At 37.5% G+C, this 15,634-nt stretch overlaps 1 protein-coding gene across 1 annotated transcript in view; it reads left to right on the top strand.

Annotated features, from left to right (window-relative positions):
* The first annotated feature begins 13,777 nt into the window (after nt 1-13,777).
* gna11b (guanine nucleotide binding protein (G protein), alpha 11b (Gq class)) overlaps nt 13,778-15,634 on the top strand; it is a 40,256-nt gene continuing 38,399 nt past the window's right edge. Inside the window, exon 1 of the mRNA XM_058799342.1 lies at nt 13,778-14,634. Within this exon, the coding sequence (XP_058655325.1) occupies nt 14,499-14,634 (136 nt within the window). The 5' untranslated portion in view covers nt 13,778-14,498. The remainder of the gene's footprint in view (nt 14,635-15,634) is intronic.

The following is a 15,634-nucleotide window of genomic DNA, read 5'->3' as shown; positions in this document are numbered from 1 at the left end:
TTGCCACTCATCTTCATTCATTTTATCAGTTTGACTTTTCTCCCTTAAACATTTTTCCCCCTGATGTTATAGTAGCCAGGATTTGCAAGGATTTTCTTGCCTTTTTCCATAATTCTCAGTAGATTTGTCTGATCTGTTAACAATTCATAATATCACACTCTGACGTACATATAGCTAATGTTAACCTGCATCTGATTTCCTTGTTTATGACACTGATGAGCTGTTTTTATGTTGTCATGCAGCCATTTTTGCAAATGTTGAGTGGTGCCTGGTGCTGGGTTCATCACATTCACATAATGTCAAGAAGAACACCATAGTCATTTAACAGGTCAATAGATTATAAAAGGAATTCAAATGAATCGTTTATACTATTATTTTATTCCCTCTCAGGATTTCTCTTTGGAAATCCAATTTTCCCCCTTGGTGGCGGTGATTTAATTTTGGAATTGGAAATGGAATTGAAAAAAATAATTGCTGTGTTCCAGTTCACGGGGTCCCTATGCAGTGTTGACTGCAACGACATAATACAGAGACAAAACATAAGCCGAGCAGACAACACTGAAAGGTGTTTTTAGTATGACTATACTTTCACGTTTATGAAATGTTTTGGTTCATTGCATTCAGGGGTTAAATTGGGATTTGTTATGTGGGGTGTCTCTGTGGTTTAAGTCTTTTGATGGGTGCACATGTGTATGCAAAGCCTACAAAATCTTATATTAGCTGACAAACTGTAAAATATAACAAGTTGAGAGAGACTGTTATGAACAATAAAATGCTGATCAAAATCATGTTGGCAGTGTGGAAAGTTTGAATCAAATTTAAGACTTTTTAAGACTAAAAAATAAATAAAAAAATCATACCATATTAGCAGGGCAATGTCTAAGGAAACATTAAACTGTAAAAACATGATTTACAGTTGAGAAACTGGTTTTCGCAAAAACAAAATATCTAAATTGATAAATCTTACATTTCAGCCTTTAAACCATTTTTTTAGGAAAGAGATGGGTCAGCAGTGTGATGGTTTAATGATCTACAACAAAATAGAATGAGTTTTGGTGATACCTAAAGGAATATTTAATTACTATTATACTGATTTCTTGCTACAAATAACATCAAAAGTGCAAAAAGTTAGCCAGAAACATACATTTACACACAAACTGACCACCAAATGCAGCTTTTGGACGCCATCTTTATTTTTAGCTCAACCGTCATGGAATGGAACGCACAGGATTGTGGGATATCAAAGGCAGCGAAGGATACATCTATGCTGCCTTCAAAATTTGATCAGAAGAAGGTACCTCCGGAGACAAGAAGTGAAGCAGAATTTGGATTCAGACGTACCTCGATGCCTTCCTGCCTTGGAATGCTTCCTCTGAAGGCAGCATTTTAGAGCTTTCGGATGCAGCCAGGCTTATTGAAAATCCAAAGTGACCGATCCTTTGACCGCATGATGTGGGTTCACAGCAACAGCTTCCAACTGCAAATGGCACACATAGAATCAACATCAGAACTTTTACCTGCTTAGTTATAATAGCCCACACCTGTCCATGAGTCAACTGTCCAATAACTTATGGTCCCTTGAAAAAGGGGGGAGGTACATATTAAAGAGATGTTATTCCTTAAGCACTCCTCCAATTTTGTGAATGTGAATACTCTCAAATGTTTTAAGCCCCTATTCATTATCTATCTATCTATCTATCTATCTATCTATCTATCTATCTATCTATCTATCTATCTATCTATCTATCTATCTATCTACTACATTTGTCTCTTTCTCTCTCACTGTATACATATACACATATAAACACACCATATGTTGTTTGTGGTGCCAAATTGAGCATATATGCTTCTTATTATTTGGAATTGTGCTGAATATTTTGTCCACTTTTCACATTGAACATGTTAAAAAAAAACATCCCTTTATCATCCATTATTCAGTTAAGCTGGGATATGAGAAAGCATTTTGAGATCCGAAACAAATCACATTTCTAAAGTTTATTGCTCCTTCTGGCTGATTTTGCATATTGGAGCAAACAAATGATTCTTCCCACTGTTTCAGTGTGACTTTCTTGCCATCTGGAAATGGCTCTCGGTGCCCTTGATACAGCCAAGAAATCTTAGCTTTTTGGCTCTAACAAGATTTTTTTAACAAGAATATTTGGCAGAAGTGTGAAAGGTCTTTAGAGCGAGTTGATTCAAAGTCCAGTTGATTCAGGCACACTCTCATTAACTTTATGCCCACTTCTCTCTCTCAGCAATGAGCATTTCATGATCAAAGGAAACCTCTGAGGTTAACACACTCTTTCCACACAGCCTGGATTAATGAACAGATTTACCCAGCCTTATCTTGGTCTGCTTCACCTCTTTCTCGTTTCCAGCCCTCTAAACCGCAGCAGGAAGCCCAACCGGTGGCACTGCTGGAACATGTGGCGCGCGTGTACCGGGTCTCTAGACGGGTGTCGGTGCACATGTTGCACATGATTAAAACCTTTGCGATGGATTTCTTCAGCTCACGGGACTCTCTTATATAATACCATCTCAATAATGTGGCTCTTTCTCACGCGGCCGACTTACAGAGGGATCAATCCATCTAAATGCCACCTCACAAAGGAATAGCACTAGTTCAAAACGATGAACTTGGCTCTGTAAGGTGGAAGCGCGCGATCAATATTTCCTCTCTTTTGATAAGTTCTGGTCAGTCAATGGTGCATTGAATATCTAAGACTGACCCCGGTACTGGAGACGGCAGGCGACGCCACTCTCCGGTGCTGAAGTCAATTACGGTAACAAAAGCCACTCCAAAATGCCAATTTAGTCACGACGGATTCATTCAGAGCGTACAGAGCACAGCTGTTGCGTTCCCATTTACAGACGTACGGTTGAAAAGAGTCAACAGCAGCGGTTTTAGCTGCAGAATCAGCCGCTGGGGCAACTTTCAATTTCAGCACTCAGTGTGTGCTGCGAAGAGATGGAAACAAAGGGAAAATAACAAAATATATCACATTTCTCAAACTCACACCTCCCACCGAGTACAATTTGCTCGCAGAGTAATTTGCGGTAATGGTTATTTACGATGGGAGGCAGCTGTAAAGTTTCTTTTCGGTCTCTAGAATCAGCCTGTGAAAAAAGCTCAGCGTTTACAGGTTATTACCAACCATAATGGTCGAATTCTGTTCCTGCAAAAAAAAATTTAATATGGCTTCAGATCCAAACAGGCACTGAGGCTTTTTTTTTTTCCTCCAGATTTTGAGATGACAGTATGGAGGTGGACAGCGAATAGTAATGTGTTTTGGAGGTGAAGTCCTGAACGCCCAGGGCTTGACACGGCTCATCGCCTCACCTTCATCTCACACTCCCACACTCCCGTCAGGAACACCTACAGGAAAGAAAAATCACTTTCACTTTAATTTCTCAATTGTTTATCTTGTAGAGCCAATTGAGATTTTTTAACTTTCAAAGGATTTTTTTTTTTCTTATAAAAAAGACTCCACCAATCATTACACGTGTCAAGCGTTTCAGAAGAGATCTCAGATTGTGCTAACTCATTTCAATTGACCAGTAAACATTTGGCAGATCCATTTCACTATAGGAGAACGTTGTTTTTTTGTTTTTGGTAATTTATTGTAATGTTAAGTTTTTTTTATCCAGGGACCTTATATGCAGATTAATATTGTTGAAATCTCTGTGTACTGTACATATTTTTCATTTTATAATGCTGACTTTTTTTGAATGAATGAATGAAAAAAAAAAAACTTACAAGTCTGCAAGCAAAAGTCAGAGATCTCAATATGAACTCAAATATTTTCAGTTATTTTTCCAAAACCATATGATCCGTGTTTTTGTAGTATCACGGAGATACTATTATAGGTTTTATTAAAATTAATTTTAGTTAAAGTATGAGTAATTTTGTTGTGTTTTGTCAAGTTTTTTTTTATAAATGTCTATATAGTTTTTATTTCAGTTTTAGTTATTTTAAGGTAAACAAAATGGGAAATGTAACTATTTGAAATAATTTGGTCGAATAAAATGTTTTTTGTATTTTTTGTATTATTATATTGTATTGTTATATTTAACAATAGCCATGCAAATGATATGAGCTGCTGCCCAGTTTTATATGGATGTGTTACCATATGCCAAAAAAGCGTAGTTTATGCCATAGTACATCAAAGAAATAAAAGTAGACACCACTGAAAATTTCGACGTATTTGTACATTGTAAAAACAGCCCATACAATTTCAAAAAAAAATTTGTTTTGCTTATTTAGGGTATTTAAGGAGAAACAGCTGAAACAAAGTTGAAATCAAAGTTGAGGTTATGAAAAAGCAATCATAGAGCATAGGTAGATGAAATCGGTGGAACTGCGGTAAAGCATGGAAAAAACACACAGTATAGCTTTTTAAAGGTAAGAAGGATTAGCCAGCTTTCAGGTGGGTATTTGCTCTCTTTCTTTAGAGTATGAACTAGTTTTGTTTTTTTTAGTTCACGCTTTCTTTTATTCGCCCTCTTCCTGCTGCTTTGCCAAGACCGCCGTGTAATTACGGTGTTTCTATTCACAGGTATGACTTATCTGTGTGGAAAATCAGCTCCGTGGTGATGACAAACAACTCTGACATTATATTTCACATCTTGATTTCTAACATAACCAATGGCGCTTGTTTGTTTGCATTATTATTGCCATTGCTCCATACTTGGAGTCAGTGATTTGGCCCCTAAATATTTATTATGATCTGATGTTTTCTGTCTTTCATTCAGACATTTTAATGAAAGGGACCCAATATGACAAGCTTCTTCCAGTTTAATGGTACACTGAGTCACAGGAACACCAACTTACTCTCATTATCTAAATAAATGAACATACATGGCTGTGTGACTGAAGATGAGGTGAAGACCAGCTGAGATTTAAGGAAACGTGGCTTCGAGGTTAGTGCACATGCTCTAACATATTGAGCTGTGGTGCTCATGTGTGATAGAAGTTCAAACCAAGTTTTTCCATCATTTACAATATCTTTATCCACAATTTTATGACTATAAAAGGGTAAAAAAAAAAGAAGAATGAAAGGAGCAGATCATACCATTCAGTACAAGTGTGAGTACTGATGTCCATTTTTTCATAACCAATTTTTGGAACAAGTCATTTATTTAGACTAAAGTTATCTCGTTTATGTATTAAATTCATGCAAATTTACAAACAGAAGTCATCTGTAAATTAGGATGGTGAGTCAGAAATATCATAATTTATAGATTTAAGCAGCTCATGAGACTCCAGGCCATTCACAATGAGAACAATTAAGATACCTATAATGATAATTAAATTAGCACCCACATCAATGCATGATAATATTCTGTTTATTATAAGCACAGGCTGCAGTTTTGCTGTCTTCAAATACTTGAGCTCTTCAATGCAATTGGATTTTGATTGGCTGTCAGTGTTTTTATCATTGGTCAGCTGGGGGAAAAAAAAAAAAAATGCTGTGAAATTGATTCCAGAAATATAATTACTTTCTGTCGTTATTGCTATCGTTGAGGTGTGGACTTTACTATTCTTACAGAATTAGAACAATTATTAAAACTTTCTAGTTATCTTAATCATTATAGTTATTGTCATTGGTGTGAACGAGCCTTTAATGTAGTTCTCTGTTGAATTATAAGCTTTGCCTCAGATGTTTCTCTTAAAATCCCTGAGGAAATTTAAAAAAAGACGCAAATAAGACAATAGTTGACATACAGTAAGAGTATAGAGCTATAAAGTTAATGTGGCATAACTCATCATTTGTTCTTGGAAGAATTTGATGAGTTCATTCCTATAAGGCTATGAGATTTTTCCTGGTAAAAGTCAAAAAAGAATATAAAACAATTTTAATGGACTCAGCGCAGTATGACTTTGGTTGTTCTTTATAGCTCTGACTTAAACCGTAACCTTTCAGCCTCCTGTTGCTGGACAATTATTTCCTTGATTTCTCATCCTTGCTGCTGTCACATTACATGGAAGCAGGGAGAACGCAGAAGGCGTGAAATGGCTTCAAACAGTCTTTAATGACAAAAACACAGGGCATAATCTAACATCGGTGCCGTTCGAAACTCACGAACATAACTAGTGACAAAGCATCAAGTAGATCCGACAAATGTAGGCAGAACAAACAAGATCTTAAATGCAGGGGATAATTAAAAAACACAGGTGCAAGGAATCATGATGAACTAAACGAGAAATAATCAATAAACTAAACAAGAACAGGAAAAAGACCATATAAGGAAAACCAGGAACAGAGGTAAAAGAAGGAAAAACAAGTCCAAAAGCCTGACAGCCGCCAGTGGACCTGTTCCAGGACCGACCGCTGTGCTTTCGTTTGCAGCCGTTCCTATTTAAATCCCCTCCCTGGCAATTAATCACTCTCTTAATTGGATCTGTGCATCTTAATTGTAAAGGGCCTCTTGGTTAGTTTCAATCTGTGACTCTGATGTAGAAGGAAGGAGGTTTTAATTAATGACTTGGGTTTGCAAAAGGCAAGATACCAGAGATATCCCACTGTTTTCCTTCACCGCGGGACCCCGTCTACCCCACGCTCTCTGTGATAGATAACTGCAAACTTGTCAAAAACATGCTGTCAGGGATTTTTGGAAACATGGTTTGTAAACGTGCAAGTTTTTTGGAGAACTATAGGGATAAAAAGTTCTCTGGCAAGTGAATTATGCTATGAAAGTAGAAGTGTTTTGGTCTTTGGCGGTGACTGTCCCTCATGTGGCAACTGTCTAATCCTGACATCAAGAACAGAAGACACTGAGCACTCTGGGTATTTGTGTGGCCGTTTCCTGCTGCAGCATTTGGGAATAATCCTAATATTGATGAATGTTTTAACCAAGCAAAACACTGAGCTGCTATGCATGCACCTCAGAAGCATTTAGCAACTAGAGATAGCAATTTTTTAAGCAACAATAGGAGTAGTTATTGCTCATTTAAGGATAGTGATTTGAACAACCTCCTATAGCAACTGCATTATAACATATCAATTTCCTAAAAACCACTCACTATGACTTAGTAATCACATTCTAATATTCATATAACTACATATTTACGTTCTATATTCTCATATATATATATATATATATATATATATATATATATATATATTGTATATATACAAATATAATATATTTACTAAATATTTTCACTTTTCACTGGCCCATCACAAAAATAAATAAATAAAATCAAAATTACACTCTGTATTAATACTTTCATATATACAGTGGTGGGCAAAATGATTAGAACACTCGTATTTTCACCAGATAATTTTTTTTTTATTTCTATCTTTTATTGTATATCAGTTTACATTTCCAAACATTCATTTAGCCAGTAATTGTAATAATCCAGTGAGATTTTTGTTTGCACAAGGAGTCTGGCAACAGCCAGTGCTCCACACGGAGATCTGATCTGATCATCATCAGTCTGTCTGGAATGACATGAAGAAACAGAACAAACTGAGACAGACTAAATCCAGGAGAACTGTGACAACGTCTCCAAGATGCTTCAAGAAAGCTACCTGCAAAGCTACAGAACTGTTAAAAGTTTTAGGCACTTGTGTAAAAATGCTGTAAAATGAGGATCCTGTCAAAAAATAATGTAATAAATAGATTTTCTTTATCAATTAACTTCTATTAACTAAATTAAATCAACATTTGGTGTGACCATCCTTTGTGTTTAAAGCAGCTTTTGCCCTCGGTGCACTTGTGCATGGTTTTTCAGGGAGTTTTGCAGGTAGGTCTCTTGGAGACGTTGCCACAGTTCTTCTGGATTTAGTCTGTCTCAGTTTCTTCATGTCATTCCAGACAGACTGAATAATGATCAGATCAGATCTCTGTGTGGAGCACTGACTGTTGTCAGACAGTGCTAACTGGATTATTACAATTAATATGAATTAAAAATACAATTAATTAAAAACTGATATTTCCTACTGACACACTACAGCGAAAGATAGAAATAACTGACTTAAAACCATTTTTTAGCTGGTGAAAATACTAGTGTTCTAATCATTTTGGCCACCACTTTTGCCAGGACAAATTGATTTGAATATTTTTACGCTTGTTAAATATTTTCACTGGCCCCACGACAAAAAAAATAATAATAATTTTTATATTTGCTAGAAATATTTATTGAAATGCTTAAGTTGAGAAAAAGAACAACAAATTTTTGCGATGTAAATAAAAATTAAAAAATTAAAAAAATTGGAAGTAAGCTGGAAATTGAAGTAAGCTTAATTATGATGCAAAACATTACTATACTGAAACGGTGTGATAGTGAATGGTTTGATTAGTTGGTTTTCAACATATTCTTAAATCAGCAATACATAGAAAACATCACAGTGAAAGGCATAAAAATCAATGTAAAATACTGAAATCAGAATAAGAAAGAGCTTTATTGCAAAGTATGCTTGCGCATACAAGGAATTTGTTTTAGTGACATAAGCTTCCAGTACACCGAGACAAGAACACACAGACAATAAAAATAAGATGAGAATAAAAAAATACACATATGTAAATATAAATGGGCAAAAATGTTAAAGTAAATAAATTGTATGTACAGTTGTGCTATAGATGATAGAATAGAATAGAATAGAATAGAATAGAATAGAATAGAATAGAATAGAAGGAGATGCAGGGATGTGCTAGGATGGAGGTGGTAACAAAAACATATAAGGTTATTGCACATTTTTATTGCATGATGTGGGGAACATTTAACTGTTCATAATGGAGATTGCCTGGGGGAAGAAACTGTTCTTGTGCCTGCTGTCCTGGTATTTGAGGCTCTGTAGCGCCAGCCAGATGGCAAATGTTAAAAAAGGGGGTGACTTGGATGTGAGGGATCCAGAGTGATTTTCTGAGCCCTTTTCCTCACTCTGGATGTATACAGTTCTTGGAGGGAGGGCAGGGGAGCACCAATAATATTGCACAGCTGGTGACAATTAGACCCAACCTCTCTTACAATCCTTATTACTGTACCGTTTTATAGTGTACAGGCCAGTATTTATGTTCTTATGGTCCAATAATAAACATTAATGATTATCACGTACATTTGCTTTTATGCTTTGCAACTTTGTTTAAATACTGTTTTGCCAATTCTTTTCTGCAAAGTAAATTTATCAAGCTGGCTGACATAGATGAGGTTTTGTTGTTTTGTTGAAGTCTGACAGTCTTGAAGTCACAATTGATAAATGACTAATGTTTTGCACTGTAGGCTATGCCATCAGTTTCCAGCAAAACTGTCACAGAGTTACACTATAACTTTACATTTCTTGCTATTATTGCAGATAGAATAGAACATCAATTATTTGTTGTAAAGTGTCTTTTCAGTGTTGATAAAATGTTGCATACATATAGCTTTTTGATACTGTTATAATTATTATTATTATTATTATTTTTTGTGAGGCCAGTGGAATGCAAGGCTGTGACGTCCCTATAAAAAAATCCCTATTGTTGCCCAAAATAATACTTCCCTGATACCAATGGTGAATGTCTCGATTAGCAGATATTTTAGCATCACTGTCAGTGCATTAATTGTAGAGGAAATCCCTGGGGAAGAGCCGGGGTTAAGAGCCCTAATCACGTGTATAATGGCTTGAAGACAGAACTGACGTCTTAATAATACTTCATGGGTCACCCCTTCTCACAAATGATCCCGTGACCTTTATAGCAGAAACGCTAATCCTGAACAATTACTGTGTGCGTCCACAGGCGAACAGTGGCGGGGCTTTCCAAATTATCGTCTTAAAGAGCTGGACGGCAGGCACTAGCAAGGGATTGTGAGATTGACAGTGCAGTGGAGCAAGCGGTGAGGGGGAAAAAAGCAGGATGGCAGCCATTCTCTGAGGTGAAGACAATCCAAGGTTGTGATGTCTGGCACAAATTGCTAGCTTAAAGGAAACATCCTGTCAAAAAATTAACGCACCATATTGTTCTAAACCATTCACACTGTTGAATCCAACTAGAGCAACAACAACTCAAAAACCATGGTTGTCAAGCTGCCAAAAGTACACTTTTAGAATAAAAGGTACAGAGACTATCACTGGGATGGCACTTTATCAAAATGTACATTTTACCTTATTTACCCCTATCGCTTATAAAAATGAACTATGGTTTTATTGTAGTAAAAGTGTATGGCTTTTTGGCGTATTGATTACCATTTGTATAACCACAGTTTTACTACAAATACCATGGTTAAACTATGGTTAGTGTAGTAAAACCATGGTTAATTTTCTTAAGTGATATTAGTCCCTAAATGGTACAAAGTAGTACTTTTTGAAAGGATATCTCTCCAGAGATTTTTGAACTTTTTTTTTTCCTGAGAGTGTAGAAAAAAAACAAAACCCTGAAAATGCAGAATGAGATTTGAGAGCTGCAGCAGAGAGGAAGATTTTCAGTGAATCCCTGCATAAATTTCACCCAGCAAATGCATTTTGCACAACTTCAGCGTGAGTAAATGATGACAGAGCTCTCATTCCTGTGTACAGAGTTCTGGCAACCGGCACGTTCCATTACTGGTCGGGTGGTAAGATCACAAACTTCCCGCTGTGCAATCAGATGACGAGAGAAAGTTTTGCTTCCCAGCAGAACTCTCTAGTTGCTGTGCTGAGCTGCACATATATGGTTGCTATTGGAAACAGAGGCTTGGCGGAGCTCTGGTGGGTATAAAGTGATCTCGGTCGCTCCAAGCTCAGATCCAGTTTAAAGCACATAAATCTAGGGCAAGACCTTCACTATCAAACATCAGTACTAAAATCAATACTGCTTTTATTTCAATCCACCTCATTTTTAACATGAGTGGGCGTGGCCATTTGTAACATTTGAATGGGCGGGCCTTCCGGTGTCATTGGCTTCCATGTACAAAAACAGCTTGATATTGGAAACTGGTATATAATTTTCATTTATTACCATAAATACTTTTTTTTTGTTGTTGTTGACTGCATTTTGATATTTCTTCAAGTTATTTACTTATAGGGATCTAATGAATCAAAGTCTCACACATTCACTGAAAAAAATTTTAATAAAAAATGTTTATATGTAGGCTAGAAGAGGATTTGTGTGCATTGTAAATTGTGGGAATCATTTTTGTATGAAAATTATAGATAATGGGGAGTGTTAAATTTAAAAGTCATATTAAAAGTTCTGCAAAACAGCCATCAAAGGAGTTAGAAGCCGAAGAGCACTTTTTTCCAAAGGCGGGCGAAAGCCTCTAAAGTCTGCATGGGGACGCTTTGGCAGTGTGTTTTTGTGCATAAGCTGCCAGTGGCAGCAATGCTGAAGCATCTTCTCTCGAGCTGTCAGCGGCCATGCATGTTACTCACAGCTTGTCTTTGCGGGTTCACAGCTGTGGAGAGGCCCATATTGCGTCTAGAAGCATGGAAACACAACATTGCCATCTGAAATGAGCTATGTGCTCTAAGAAAAGTGAAGAACATGATATGTGAAGTGAGTTTCAGTTCTGATAGCAATGAAAAAGATTAAACTGTTCTTGAGACTTTTTAGGCGAATTATGAGAACTTGAATTGGATCTGTACAGAGTTGAATAAGTATGCATGTCTGAGAGCATTTGTAGTCAAACAGTGCCCTCTTTTTGTTTGAGGAAATAGCATGTGCACAACAGGATAACCGGATTATTGATCACAAACATCTGCTGCCCTCTTCTGTCAGGATATAATGCACTTTACTCTGCAAATGACTACTGTTTGCAAAATAAAAATAAAAATGTTGATTTGTGAAATAGCAAAAATGTTGTATTGTATTACTGCAAAGACAAAGTCTACTATTATTAATATGGGAACACTATTTCCCATATTCAGACTAGAGTTAAGGATTAATGTAATATTATTTATTTTATTTCTATTATTTCTTTGTATCTACATTATGTGATTGATTTACATGATAGCAGTGTTCTGTATAGATTTATCTGCTATATTTTATACATTTCCATGCATCTTAAAATTAAATATAAATGTCTGCATAACATACAGCATCCACCAGGAGCACTTGATTAAGATTAAGATTAATTTTTTTGACATGTAATACCAGATGTGCCCACTAGATGTAGGCAGAGTTCAACAATTGTGATGTTTAATTACAGCACCGTTAAATCATTGACAGCCTACACATGCCATACCAAGATATCGCCTTGTCATATGCACAAGATTTTCATTACTTACTCCTTTAATTTCTATCAGGTTACATTACTATCGTTTTGTGAGGTACAGTAATTCCAGAATGATATGCTGACAGTCGCAAAGAGATTTTAAATTCCATGTGGCTAGTCAGATAAAAAAGTAGTAGCATTAGTAATCATAACAACAATGCTAATAATAATAAAAGAATACTCATATTTTCACTTTAATAACCATTATTCACATTTTTCTTCACATACTAAAGTAATAAAGTACTTTAATGGTCTCATAAGCAGTGTTGGGCAGTAACTAGTTACTAATAATTTAGTTACTGTAATAATATTACTTTTTGCAGTAACTAGTAGTGTAACTAATTACTAATAAGATTTCAGTAATAATATTACAGTTACCATCCATAAAACAGCTTAGTTATTTTTGATGCCTCAACACCGCTGATTTAAAATCCAACAATCAAATATTACCTAGATTTATTTTCATAATTCTCACGACTCGCACATGCATGTGATGTCCCCAGTGCAGCAGGCAAGCTTGGAATATGGAAAAGCTTACATTCATAGAAATACCGCATTATATTGATTTTGTCAGGAAAAAGATGATCTGAACATTGTTGTGTATTACTTTACTGGCATGACATCCCACCCACATCCCTCTCTGATCAGCATGTGGTACATTATATTACTATAAATAAATAAATATTTTTGGAATATTAAACAGTTTCTTACAAACTTATTTGAGCTGATAAAATACATAATGAAATATAATCACATATGGGTAACAGATAAATTACAATTAGCTTCAAGCTACACATGACGATTAATTAGATTAATACAACACTTCTACTCAAATGTCACTATCAATCACTATTGAGTGTTTGTAATAACTTCTGACTGTGATCCAGTGTGGATGTTGGTCAAATGATGAGGCAGAAATATGTTATTAGTAACATTCTAGAAGAATTTTATGTGGAAGATACACAGTTACAACTTCTGTGGGGCGTGAAGAAAAGTAATGTAACTAGTAGTGTAACTAATTACTGTTGCCAGAAAGTAATAAGTAAAGTAACAATATTACTTTTGAAAGGAGTAACTAGTAATGAGTAATATATTACATTCTTTGAGTAACTAGCCCAAGACTGCTCATAAGTGAAATAGCAGATCATAATTATTTCGTTTTATTATTATTATGAATCGTATTCAAAATTTCCCTTTTGGCATCATTAAAGTATATTGATCTAGTGCGAGCTATGCATGATATATGCAGAAATTAGTTCTATAATGCGAGACTTCAATGCACACTATTCCCTCAGAATAAGCGGCACACCCCGGGAGCGAGCACTTTCTGAATGCCTGACTGACTTGTACCGTCGACCAAACTTGACAGTTCCTGTCATCCGCCTCCAGAAGGTTTTCTTCACAGCTCCCGCCTCCCGTCTCCTGCTCGAGCCCTCGCTTCCTGTCAATCACCCGTTTGGAATCACGCTAGTGTGCGCACGCAGCTCCGCTGATGTAGGAGGAGACGCTGCTGTCATCTGCAAAAAAAAGTGGCATAATCCATTTTTAAAGGCAACGGGCTTTTCCCCCCCTTCCAGGAATTTAAAATTTTCTACAAGTATTGTGACTGAGGACTGAGCGCTCCCGTGACACAAAACGACACGAGAGGGAATGTTTTTGACATTATTCAATTACTCGCTGTGAAGCAGTGACGCTTCATTCACCTTCTTTTCTGAGGAGGAATCTCTTTTTTCCTCCATTTGAAGGGGTGGATAAGGCTGGAGAGGGGGGACATAGGGAAAGTGGATGTCGCGACTGTGCGATCTGTCCCGTTTTCACCGGGACCCGTGTTGGTGGTGAGCCGCCGCGGAGCCGTTGTGGGAGTGTCGCACGCACGCGAGGATAGTTTGCCCTGGATTTTTCAATCATTTGCGAGATAAGGCTCCAGGACCTCCTCCTCCTCCTCGTCGTTGTCGTCGACGCTGCCCTCCCTTCCTCATCCTCCCGGTTTTTTCTTCCTCTCTTACCTCCGTGATTTTGCCGCGGTCCGCACGCGGGGTAGAGGCTCGCGCTCACCGCGAGAGGACTGAACGCAGCGCGCGAGGCCCCCGACCCCCTCCCCCACTCTCAAACCCCCTTCAGATCATCTCCTCACCTCCCTTCTCATTTTTTCCCGTCTTCTTAATATTTTTCCTCAGAGGAGGAGGATTGGGGGTTATTTCATTTTCACCCGCCTTTTTTCCAGCGGCCACTCGAACCGAGTGATATTTTCGTGTTTTTTTTTTTTTTTTCCTCGTTTCTGAAGCCCCGACGAGGCCGGGCTGTGTACAGAAAAGCAGTGGGGATGACTTTAGAGTCGATGATGGCCTGCTGCCTGAGCGAAGAGGCCAAGGAGTCGAAACGAATCAACGCCGAAATCGATAAGCAGCTGCGTCGAGACAAACGCGACGCGAGACGGGAGTTGAAGCTGCTCCTGCTCGGTACGAATTCCGCCGTTGCCGCCGTTAAACTCACTCATACACACAAATATACAGTCAGTCGACAGGTTTCGCTGTGGTTTTCAGCGGTGACTTGTGGTGCTAAACACGCCACCTCTGTTTTATCGCGGTGGCAGTTTTGTAGTTTAGATTTAAAGTGCTTGCGGTTAATGTTTTTTTTTTTTTTTAATCCAAGTGAATAGTTTGAAGGCTGTCGGCGTTAGCGAATGGTGCTAAAGCGTTAGCGCGTTAGCATACGCGGGCCGAATGCTGGACAGGGCCTGGCATGCAACAACACACAAATCTCAGCATGCTCTCTGTTGAATGCATATGCACGTACATGTTGGTGTACATCAGAGGCGAAATGGTTGTACACTGGCTGATTTGTTTTTCTAGCTGTCAGTTTTGTGTTATGAGTCAACCCAAGTGGTCTGTTGTATGATAATGCATGTTGAATGCAGCTAGAGAGGAATATGTTGCAATTGAGGATGATTGTACTGTATGGCAAGAGTTGCTTTGCACAGTGTCAGTAAGTGCAAAGTAAGCGAGAATGTATTGTGGTTTGTGCAACTGCATGAATCCTGTCCGATTACAGTATTCAAATCTTAGGGAAATCAGGCTGAGGTTTGTGAGCATGTCAGCTGAGCATTTATTGCTTTAGTGATGGACGTGTAAATGCTTTTCAGTAGGTGCAGATTATGTTTTTCCCCTTGATAATCTCAAAGTTAATGAGAAAAAATCAATTAGTATGTAAGTATCAGCCTTGAGTGCAAAACATCAATCAACGTGTGCATCTTGGGAGCATTACCACGTCAGTCTGTGCCACCTGTCAAATTTGGGTCGTGTTGCACTTTTAGCATTTATTCCTGGGTTGAATTATCTCAAAATGGTGGACAGTTATTGCCTTATGAGGGCGTGAGTGCTCTGCACACTGGACTCTGGTTACTCCCAAGGAAGGAGAATTGGATGCTTTATCATGCCGTGAAGTTTGGTTGCTGTTCTG

This window comes from Onychostoma macrolepis, chromosome 02 (genome assembly GCF_012432095.1).
Source record: "Onychostoma macrolepis isolate SWU-2019 chromosome 02, ASM1243209v1, whole genome shotgun sequence".
Taxonomy (NCBI): Eukaryota; Metazoa; Chordata; class Actinopteri; order Cypriniformes; family Cyprinidae; genus Onychostoma; species Onychostoma macrolepis.
Note: the sequence above shows the minus strand (reverse complement) of the source record. Positions and strands in the feature narration are given on the sequence as shown.